At 31.2% G+C, this 12,399-nt stretch overlaps 1 protein-coding gene across 1 annotated transcript in view; it reads left to right on the forward strand.

Moving 5' to 3' along the window:
* The window catches only part of LOC142235743 (FH2 domain-containing protein 1-like), a 96,217-nt gene that overhangs the window by 77,928 nt on the left and 5,890 nt on the right, over positions 1-12,399 (forward strand). The window contains exons 5-7 of the mRNA XM_075307001.1: positions 3,439-3,539; positions 3,606-3,855; positions 3,919-4,298. Coding sequence (XP_075163116.1) covers positions 3,439-3,539; positions 3,606-3,855; positions 3,919-4,298 — 731 coding nt within the window. The remainder of the gene's footprint in view (positions 1-3,438; positions 3,540-3,605; positions 3,856-3,918; positions 4,299-12,399) is intronic.

Consider the following 12,399-nt stretch of genomic DNA (forward strand, 5'->3'; position numbering starts at 1 on the left):
TTTATAATTTTTTATATTCGGTTTCTTTGGCTTTTTTTCTACTTTTTAAACAATTAAAATGCAAGTTTTACTTCATTTTTCATCCTGACGTTTCGTTGGTTTGCTTCCAAGTTTCTCAAAGGATATTTTTTATTTGAAGAACTAATAACGAAAATGAAAACAATTTACTATATTTCATGTTAGCCTGATACCGAAACAGGCAATTGACGTCCAAATGCATTATATCTAATTATTCAATTATTTTTCGAGCTTTATGGACAGATATAGATTAAGGAACATGGTCAATAGAACCATTGAAAAGAAAACGCCGGATACAAATCTATACCCGCCTGGACTGTACATGTTTCGATTCGGGCGAATGAACCTTTCCACAGCCTTTAGTATAGATCTGGCTGGGAGAGATAACTCAATTTTGGGCCCCTTATGCTAACTCCTTATGGAAAAAACATTTGGGAAATTTCCTCTTACAAATTGAATCATCTTTTCTCCCAATGTACATCACCTTTTCATATAACTTACAAGTCCCTTAATCTTATTTTTATTTCGTTTTGTTACATAGTAATGCAACAACACGAAATTTATTTTTAGAAAGCTAATTTGTTAGAATTCACCTAAGTGGTGAACAGTCGAACTGCTTATTGTTTCTATAGTCAACTACAACACAGTCAATTACAACATTGACGTCCAAATGCATTATATCTAATTATTCAATTATTTTTCGAGCTTTATGGACAGATATAGATTAAGGAACAAGGTCAATAGAGCCATTGAAAAGAAAACACCAGATACAAATCTATACCCGCCTTTGTATCTGACGTTTTCTTTTCAATGGCTTAATCTATATCTGTCCATAAAGCTCGAAAAATAATTGAATAATTAGAAATAATGCATTTGAACGTCAATTGCCTGTTTTGGTATCCTGTTTTATGGGTCTTTCTTCTGTGGTATTTATTTCGTGCTTCACCACAGATGTTCTCCCTTGATTTTTCTTCTCAATGGCAAAGGCTGAGGCATTTTTCCATAACAATTGCTTGGTTTTATTTTTGTCGGAGGGTGATAGATGGCGCGTCCAAGCTTCGACATAACTTTCCAGATGTTTTCTCGCCGTTCCATGTGCCTTTGATGAGTTGCTGTCCAATTGCTCTGTCGTTGTTATTCCACATGTTTCTGTATGCCACCGTCTCAAATTGGAATTTGAAAATATCAAATGAAGATGAGCTATCAAAAACAGGAGTTTTGATTTTTGGGCCCTCGATTACGCGCACTGGACCACCTTTAATTTCTAGTTCTGTAATTTTTTTTCAAGGTGTAGATATTCATCGTGAACCACAAATTTCTTATCCAATTCCACACAAATTTCTCCACCAAATTTCTAGAGTTTTCTTCGATTTTTCGACAATTTTGCTCCATCATTTTTCTAGAATTTTCTTGCATTTTTAGAGAATTTTCTTCCATCATTTTTCTAAAATTTTCTTGAATTTTTAGAGAATTTTCTTCAATTATTTTGCTCAAAATATTGACAATCGATGTGTAATCAACTACATTAGAAGCTACATATGGAGTTTCTAAGGCGCTGGCTACTACTGATTCGTCAAGATCTTCCTTATAACATAGACCAAGGAAGGTATAGACATCTCAAGTGAATTCACAGCGCTGTAGTTTGTCTGCACACCGTAGATGGCTCTTTTTCGTCTGCAATTGAGTGATTTTTTAATTTGGCTTTAATTTGTTTTCTTTCCTTTGTTCTCTCGTTGAAACACCAAATATTGTGAAAGTTTATAAAAAACTATTCATCCACACCTTTTTGTAATGCAAATTGCCTAATTTATACGGTTATTCTCGTTTTCCAAAAATAAATTGAGTCACTTGACTGCGCAATTGAGTGGAATGACTGCGCACTGTAAATAAACAAAACCATGGTGAATTATCAAGGTATGTCTCTATATTTTCTTGGTCTATGCTTATAATCGAACTCATGTGTTTCGATATCAGTACTGCGCCGCACGAACTCTTCCAGTATTCGCTTTTGTAATTGAGCCTTATTTCATGTAGTCGGCTGCTTCATTTTGCTCAATTCTTTCTTCAAATCTTCCACTCGAAGCTTCATTGTAGATTTTATTTTTTTCGTTATTTCACTTCCGACACCAATTGTTACGTTTTTATATTGAGGCGTGTTTAATAACCCGTTAATAAAACACAGTTCTTTTCAAATAACGACAATCTACAATTTATTTGCTAAACTGATAGGTTTCACTTATTTGCTCTTCGATGTGTACTGTATCACTTTTAGCTTTCGACTGACTTTACAGCTCCCTCCGCCAGGGGCTTATATACCGTGATTTGACGATTTCGAAAATTCTGGATAGTCTGGCCTACAACCATCTAGAACTATCTAGATACAATTTATCTAATAGCACATATTCAACTGGTTATCTTCATTGCCTACAGCCATTTATGTTAGAATGTTCTACTAGTGTCCAGATGTCGCACATGAATAGCTGATTATGTTCATAGTCTTGCCTACACTCATAGAAAAAAGTCTGCTAAAAACAGCAGTCGATGTCTGCTGTTACATTTTTGTACTTCAGGGCCCAACGAACAGCAAATTATAAAATTTTTACGTTATAAATTTTCCCCAAAGCATAATTAAGAACCAAAAGTTTTTGGTATATTTTTGCACTGCAATAGACTTACAAGCTCCTTAATACGATCAGCAAACATTTTGTTTGCCGTTTTGCCTCAATTTGATAAATATTCAGATTTTTGGGCAAACACTATTGATATTCATAAAATATTGACATTAATATTTGTTTCAGCCAATCTAAAACATGTTTTAGTGTAATCAAGCTTACAAAATAGCAGACAATATTTGCTATTTCAGCAAACAGTGACTGCTGTCCCTTTTTCAGCAGACTTTCTGCTGTTTTAGCAGACTTTTCTGGTGTTCCTACTAACAAATTTCTTTGAATGTACAATTATCTAATCATTTTCTGTTCATAGTCTTGCCTACAATTATCTAGAACAATCACTTTGTCGTTTCTGCCTATCTCGTAATTTAGCTGACAGAGGGTTGAGCTCATATTACTACAACAATAACAAAACAAAAGGGATTACTACAATTATTGTGAAACTAAGAACACAAAAGATGTTTAGGAAAGTACTAGAAAATAAAGAAATGATTTTGAATATGATGACGTAATCTGAGCGTTACAACTTGAAATTTTAAATTAACGGAAACTAATTTGAATAAACTTAAATCTAGAAATATCCAATTCGTAACGGTATGTTAGAGCTATCTGAATTAAATGGGTTAATACATTTGAATTTGAGATTTGCGAATATCGGGCGATACATTATATGGGAGCTATATCTAAGATATATGTCAAATCTGAAGACGATCTGTTACCATAATAATATTGATTCAATTATTATTTTCAGTTATGAACTGCGAATTGAAAGTATGCTGCTGAAGGAAGAATTCAAAGCGAGTATAACGTATCTAGAACCACTGATAAAAGCAACAATCGAGGCCGGTAATAGTAAGTGATAATTTCGTACTTTTGGTGGTCGTTGGTTACAGCTATATAGATAATTTTTAATTGCAGAGCTAATGAATAATCAAACAATTGTGGACATTGTCCACATTGTGGTGACTACTGGAAATTTTTTAAATTATGGAGGATATGCTGGAAATGCCGTTGGAGTTAAGATATCGTGTCTTACACAACTAACCGATATACGTGCCACTAAACCCGGTGTGAATTTTATGCATTTTTTGACGACACAAATTAAAAAATTTAAGCCATCGATGTTGCAATTAATGGACGATTTAAAGTTTTTAGAGAATGTTTCCAAGTAATTACTCGTCTAATCAGCTATGATTGATTAAAATTCGTTATAAACTTAATTATAATTTAGGATTAATATCGAACAGATCTCTAGCGATATTAAGAGTTTGGATATGCAATTGCAAAAAATCGCTACAAAAATTACAGGACCTAATATTGCCAATGATATCAAGAATCAGATGCAGGATTTTCTGCAAAATGCTAAGAAAAAAATCATTAATCTGAACTTATTAATGGAAGAGGTTGATATCGTACGACTGAAGGTTGCAGATTTTTTTTGCGAAGATATATCGAAGTTCCGTTTGGATGAATGTTTTAAGATTTTCCATTCATTTTATGAAAATTTCTTGATGTGTAATAGAGAAAATGAGAAACGAAATGAAATGGAGAGAAAAAACATTTTAAGGCAAAATGCAAGAGAAGCACAAACAAAGATTAAGAGTAATTTGAGTAAGTATAAGGATACTAATTGATCCACGTAAAAATTGGAAGTCTTGCAGTAAAAGAAAAAAAACATTAGAAATGGTGCTAAAGTTGTTCAGACATAAAAGTAACCGTAGTAAATAATGTTTGATACGTTTATTTTTAAATTATAATTCCTGATATCACAGCTAGGGATTGTAATGAATTTTTCTAATGTTTACAAAGTTTGGAAACTTCAACCTTCCAATTTTTTTCAAAATTTGAAACTACTCCAGTTTTGAATAAGTCGAATTCCCATTTTTTGACTTTTTCCAAATCTGAAACGATGATTTGATTGAAATCTACGCCGCACAGTGTCGTGTTTTCATATAAACGGCGGCCAAAAATAGAAGGAGTTACCGTAGAAGAATGAAAATTGGTACACATTATTATTATAAGTAGGAAAGGAAAAAAAGAAGTTTTGCGAAAATCGGCCCAAGGACTCGCCCACCTCTCATATATCCTGAAATGAAAAAACCTTATATTTTCGAAAATTGTTCTTGGAATTGAACCAAATTTGGCTCGATTTATCTCTGATATATTACTGATAACTGTGGTGAGTTATATGAAATTATCTCAAAGGACACGCCCACCTCCCATATATCCTGAAATGAAAAAACCTTATATTTTCCAAAATTGTTCTTGGAATTGCACCAAATTTGGCTCGATTTATCTCTGATATATTACTGATAACTGTGGTGAGTTATATGAAATTATCTCAAAAGACACGCCCACCTCCCATATATCCTGAAATCAACAACAAATTATATTTTCCAAAATTGTTGTTGGAATTGAACCAAAGTTGGCTTGATTTGTCCTTGATGAATTTTTGATTAGTATATTTAATTTCATTTAATTATCTAACAATATACGTCTACATCCCATATGTCCTTGATACCAAATAAGAAAATCATTTTTATACCCTGCGCCACACTGTGGAACAGGGTATTATAAGTTAGTGCATATGTTTGTAACACCCAGAAGGAGACGAGATAGACACATGATGTCTTTTGCAATAATGCTCAGGGTGGGTCCCTGAGTCGATATAACCATGTCCGTCTGTCCGTCTGTCTGTGAACACATTTTTGTGATCAAAGTCTAGGTCGCAATTTAAGTCCAATCACCTTCAAATTTGGCACATGTTCCTAATTTGGGTCAGAATAGAACCCTATTGATTTTGGAAGAAATCGGTTCAGATTTAGATATAGCTCCCATATATATCTTTCGCCCGATATGCACTAATATGGACCCAGCAGCCAGAGTTTTATACCGATTTGCTTGAAATCTTGTACAAATATAACACTTAGTCGTATAGTCAAGTGTACAAAATTTGATTGAAATCGGTTCAGATTTAGATATAGCTCCCGTATATATCTTTCGCCCGATATTTACTAATATGGTCCTAGAAGCCAGAGTTTTGGCCCAATTTGGTTGAAATTTTGCACACAGAGTAGATTTAGCATTGTAGCTATGCGTGCCAAATTTGGTTGAAATCGATTCAGATTTAAATGGACCCAGAAGCCAGAGTTTTATCCAGATTAGCTTGAAATTTTGCACAAGGAGTACAATTGGTAGTATAGTCATGTGTGCCAAATCTGATTGAAATCGGTTAAGATTTAGATATAGCTTCCATATATATTTTTCGCCCGATATGGACTTATATGGCCCCAGAAGCCAGAGTTTTGGCCCAATTTGGTTGAAATTTTGCACTAGGAGTACAATTAGTAATATTGTTATGTGTGCCAAATTTGATTGACATCAGTTCAGATTTAGATATAGCCCCCATATATATGTTTTTCTGATTTCGACAAAAATGGTCAAAATACCAACATTTTCCTCGCTAAATCGCCACTGCTTAGTCGAAAAGTTGTAAAAATTACTCTAATTTTCCTAAACTTCTAATACATATATATCGAGCGATAAATCATAAATAAACTTTTGCGAAGTTTCCTTAAAATTGCTTCAGATTTAAATGTTTCCCATATTTTTTTTACTAAAATTGTGTTCCACCCTAGTGCATTAGCCAACTTAAATTTTGAGTCTATAGATTTTGTAAAAGTCTATCAAACTCTGTCCAAATCGAGTGATATTTAAATGTATGTATTTGGGACAAATCTTTATATATAGCACCCAACACATTTGACGGATGTGATATGGTATCGAAAATTTAGATCTACAAAGTGGTGCAGGGTATAATATAGTCGGCCCCGCCCGACTTTAGACTTTCCTTACTTGTCTATATTATAAATATATTATATTTCATGTTAGCCTGATACCGAAACAGGCAATTAACGTCCAAATGCATTATATCTAATTTTACAATTATTAACCGAGCTTTATGGACAGATTTAGATCTATCTCTCTCAGCCAGATCTATACTAAAGGCTGTGGAAAAATTCATTCGCCCGAATCGAAACATGTACAGTCCAGGCGTGTATAGATTTGTATCTGGCGTTTTCTTTCCAATGGCTCTATTAATCATGTTCCTTAATCTAAATCTGTCCATAAAGCTCGATTAATAATTGCAAAATTAGATTTTATAAATATATTTTTTTTCATTTGCCAATTACTATTACTATATTTAATAAGAGATAGGAAACAGATATTTTTCAAATTCATTTTTATTGATTAACAAAATATTAAGGAAATTATTAAATAAATAAAACTAAATATTTTTCCTTATTCACTAAAGCTGTCACAATCCGTATCGCTCGATTCGTACTGATTCACTTTGGATAAAAAATTGAGTTATTTCATTATAATTCTTAGCCTTCTTATTATTTGCTTTTCTATGAATAATAATATTTGGTTCAGACTGCAAAATCATTCTTTCAATTAAATCCTTATTGGTTGACTCACGACTATTGATATCTGGTATGATTTAATCGGGTCTTTCTAAAAACTTTATGAGTTGCTTCTATAGCTTCCGACAGCATTCCAACAGGCACTTTTGAATGTTTTATGAATTCCACACCATGAAAAAGAATTTTATGAACTGTGGCTGGCAATTTGTCGAATTTCCACGACACTGAAAATTTAAAGAATAAATGAAAGGGGGATGAACGGGGACGCGAAACTAAATTTTTTATACTCTACACACTTGCCCAAATATTATATTAAAATATTAAAAAAGTGTTTTTGGTGTTTTTTTCTTACACTCCACTGAACTTGAATGTTTTTAACAAACTTCGATTTTCACTTTTTGTTTACATTCGGTGTAACGGTAAACCCCATGTGATCCACCAAACGAGCCAAAATAGCGAGTTGCTACACCCTCACAAAAAATCGCTTCTGTAACATATACTCCCAAACATATTTCGCTTCAAGCATATACATTTTTGGGTATTGCCCAAACATTTATATGTTTGATCTCTTCCAATATATAATATGTTTGAAAGCATATTGGTCTAAACAATATATGTTTGGGTAGTCTAAGTTCCAAACATTTTGTATTTTTGCATCCAAATTCAATAATGTTGTCTTCCAAAAAACAATATGTTATTATGTGAACATATAATATGTTTGGAAGCATTTTGCACCCAAAAATATTATATGCTTAAAAAAAATTCTCCCAAACAATATTGTGCTCAAAATTTTATTTATTTATTTATATATTTACAATCATAATGAATTATGAAAATAAACAGGTAATATAGGTGCTAACAACATAGGTTTTCGACCTGAATGCTCAAAATTTTGTTTCTGCCCAATTGTATATTCCCCGACATCTTTCTCACTTCCAGGAGATTTTTTAGTTCTTAGCACCCTTTTCTGTAATACAAACATTGTAGAAGAAATTATTCAATTTTATGATTTTTTTATTTCAATTTTACCTCTTGCCGGACGGGGATTCGAACAGCGGACCACACAGTTTGTAAGGATCAAAGAAGTAGCTGATCAATTGCCCAAGGAAAAATAAAATGTTAATTTTGTAATAACAAGCAACAACCACCAACTTAATTCAATATCGCTCCCTGTTAAATAGCGCTCCAAGCTACTAAACACATATATGTTTATAGGCTATTTCTAAATTAATATATGTTTGCATCCAAGCATATTATATTTACAAACATTTTATGTCCCAACCATAATATGTTCTAACATATTAACATATATGTCCCAAACATGTTATGCTAGTTTATGAACATTATATGCTTGCACTCAAAAATATTGTGTTTAAAAATTTGTGTTCCAAACATATAATGTTTATAGCCAAACATATGAAAAACAGTCTTTTTCATCCGTGTATATCATTATATTCTAACACGTTTATCCAATCCTAAATTATACTGCTTTACCTACAATTTTTATTTTAACTTACCGAATTAAATTTGGGTAATTTTTATAATTTTTATATATCGATATTTTTTTCACTACACCCTCAAAAAAATCGCTTCTTTAACATATGTTCCAAACATATTTTGCAGGAAGCACATATATTATTGGATACTGCAATATGTTTGTTTTATGTGAACATATTATATGTTTGGAAGCATTTTGAGCCCAAAAATATTATATGCTTGGAAGAATTTTTCCCAAAGACGATTCTGCTCATTGCCTAACATACTCGTAATTTTCACATCCTCGAAATATTTTAGTTCTTGGCACCTTTTTCTGTAATACAAATAATGTTGAAGGAATTATTCAATTTTATAAATTTTTTAAATTTTACCTTTCGCCTGCACGGAGAATCGAACCGAGCACCATACAGTTTGTAAGCCAACACACTATCCACTGGATTACGTAGCTGTTATAGTCACCAGGAGATAATTATAGTTATAAATTACATTTATATAGCATAGTTTGCAGCGCCCACGAGCCCATGCAAACATAACATTATTTAACAGAAACATACATTGCCACGTGGAGCAGTGGTTAGCATGTCTGCCTTGCATGCAAAGGTTCGTGGGTTCAATCCCTGCTCCGACCGAACACTTTTTTTATTTTTAATTTACACATTTATATTTATACTATATTAAATTTTTATAATGAAACTTCGAAATGTGGGTTATTAAGGATTTATAGTCAGTAACAGTGCTTGATATAAACGAAATTGACTGATTTTTGGATAAAATATTATTTTTTTATTGCAAAAATAACAATTTTGTAACAAAAAACTGTTTTTGGTACAAAACTTTAAAATTTGGAAGGAATTCAAAAACTCTAACAAAAGAAGAACGTGGAGTCGAGTATAAACATACATAAATAATTTTATAATATAAACATAAATTTAGTTAGGCGTGAACAGTTTTTTACTAGCATTTAACACCGTCGCTCTAAAATGCCTTTTATTTTTCTTTAATAATTCATTTTAAAGAAAATAAACTTTTTAAATTGTTTTAGCTGCAAAACTCGAATTTAATGCCCGCTTTTATATTTGAAGGTGTCCGTCAACTCCTCGTGGACTACTTATTAATAAAGAGGAACTAAACTTTGTTTTTATACATTTTACTGTGTAATTTTTCACTATTTCCTCCTTATTTCATTTTACTGTCTCAACTCTAAAAAGAGTATAGTGCCCTTTCGTTATTTTTATGAAGACCCCTGATTTCTTTTAATGAACTAAGAAAAAAATTGTGCCCATAATGCCAAAATGATAAACAAAACACATGTCCACACATACATAAAATGGTGCTCTCAAGGCGAAAACATATGCTGTTTGTTTTTCAAATGTCTATTCTCTTGGTTCCGAATATCTATTCTCTTTATTCAAATTAAATAATATTTAGACTTAAGCATATCAAATTTTTGGTCTTATCATAAAACAATTTTCCGAAACAACATACAAGCGGTTTCACAGAAATTGTTCTCGTTTGATTCTTTCGCTGTTATGTTGATATCTTTCGTCAACTCTCCCGGTTTCCATCTCTATTTCTTTCTCTATACTCTCTCTGTCGCTTTGAATAAAATATCACAACATATGTATGTTTAGTCGAAATTTGTAAATTTATATATGTTTGCATTCACACATATGATTTTTATGAAACATTCATGCCACAAACATAATATATTCTAACATATTAACATAGATGTCCCAAACATTTAGTGTTAGTTTAGGAACATTACATGTTTGCACTTAAATATATTGTGTTTTAAAATTGTGCACGAAACACATTTTGTTTATATCGGAACATATGAAAAACATATTTTTCTAACAGTGTAGAACTATTAACTTTGAATGCTCATAACTTTTTGGAAATATAACATTTTTTAAAAATTCCTTTTGATTTAACATAAATGAAGTGTTGTTTGTAAAACGAAATCAACCTTTTTTAAAAACTAGTACAGTGATATTTTTGATTTTTGGGCGCCCTCACGACACTGTGCGCCGTAGCCTTACTCGCTATAGTTTTCCATTTATTTTTAATTTTATTGTTCAAAAAAATGTCTGAAATAATATCATATCAGTTTAAATTTGTTCGAATTGGCTACACCCTCAAAAAAATCGCCTCGGTAAAATATAATCCCAAATTCTGCTTCAAGCATATATATTTTCAGAATTTTTTCAAAAAAAGAATTGTTGGGACAAAGGCCCAAAAAGTTATTTTTTATCTTTACTCTTTAGATAAATCTGTTCATACATTTTAATGATCTCCGCAGTGTTGCAAGTATTGGGGATTTTTCCCCAAATTGGGGATATTTTTCATGAGACGAAATTTTTGAGTTGGTGACTTGTGGATTTGGTGGGGAAAATCCATCAATTTGGGAATTTTTTTCGAGAAATCGGTTCAATCTTTTTTAACAAAATTTTATTTCTATAGAAAATGTTGTAAAAATTTTATTTTTTATAGAATTTTTTTTTTTTTAATTTTATTTTGAATTTTATATAGAAAGTTTTGTCAAAATTTTATTTCTATAGAAAATTTTGTTAAAATGTTTTTTCTATAAAAAATTTTGTCATAATTTTATTTCTATAGAAAATTTTAGTCGTATAAAAAATTTTGTTAAAATTTTAATTCTGTTGTTTTTTATTTCAGCTTAAAACCATACATTGACTAAATTACAGTCGATAGGGCTTTGCCCAAATAAATTTGACAAACATTATTTTCCTCTGTTGGTTAAGCTACACTTGCAGTTTAGTCAATGTATGGTTTTAAGCTGAAATAAAAAAACAACAACAATGCTTAAAGATCAAAACCAACAATAATAAAACAAAACGAATGGAAAAATTTTATTTATATAGAAAATTTTGTAGATTTTTTTGTATAGAAAGTTTTGTCAAAATTTTATATCTATAGAAAATTTTATCAAAATTTTATTTCTATATTGAAAATTTTGTCACAATTTTATTTCTATAGAAAATTTTGTCAAAATATTATATTATTATAGAAAATTTTGTCAAAATATTATATTATTAAAGAAAATTTTGTCAAAATCTTGTAAATTTTTTTATAAAAAATTTTGTCAAAAATTTATTTCTATATAGAAAATTTTGTCAACATTTTACTTCTATATAGAAAACTTTTGTTTTTTTCTCAAAAAAAGTCTTGGGGATTTTTGGGGACGAAAACATCATAATTTGGTGACAAAAGCCAGAAAAATACTCGCAACATTGGCTCTCCGCTATTTTATTACTTTTTCTTGGTCGGAAACAATTAAATTTTTTGGGTACCTCGTTCATGTGCCATACCAAAATGAATGCGAGCACATTTATCCACAACAAAATACGTTGTATGAGTTCCATGGTGGTTGGTATATAAGATTCGGCTGTATATAGGGTAAGTGCAGCAAATGTGGTACAGGCTGGTATTGTGGTATAGTAGCGTTTTACTCGTTTTTTTCTGAATCTATTCAGCTGATATGAGCAATCAAAGACCAGTTTGATTTTTGCAACTCTTTCTTTATGCCAGTTGAAAAAAAACACATTTACCTTTGCTTTGGATCTTAATTTCGTTTTTGTGTGAAGGTATTTTTTCAATTTATTAATTTATGGATGTAAACAACGAGTACTAAATACGCAAAAAATGTATGCAATTGCGATACATATATTGCATTTATTTTTTTAAATCTACATTATGGTGTACCACATTACATGCACATTTTATGTATTCGTGCTTACGAGGGCAGTTCGGAAACTTCTTAGCCTAGC

The sequence above is a fragment of the Haematobia irritans genome, chromosome 4, assembly GCF_050003625.1.
Source record: "Haematobia irritans isolate KBUSLIRL chromosome 4, ASM5000362v1, whole genome shotgun sequence".
In the NCBI taxonomy this organism is placed as follows: Eukaryota; Metazoa; Arthropoda; class Insecta; order Diptera; family Muscidae; genus Haematobia; species Haematobia irritans.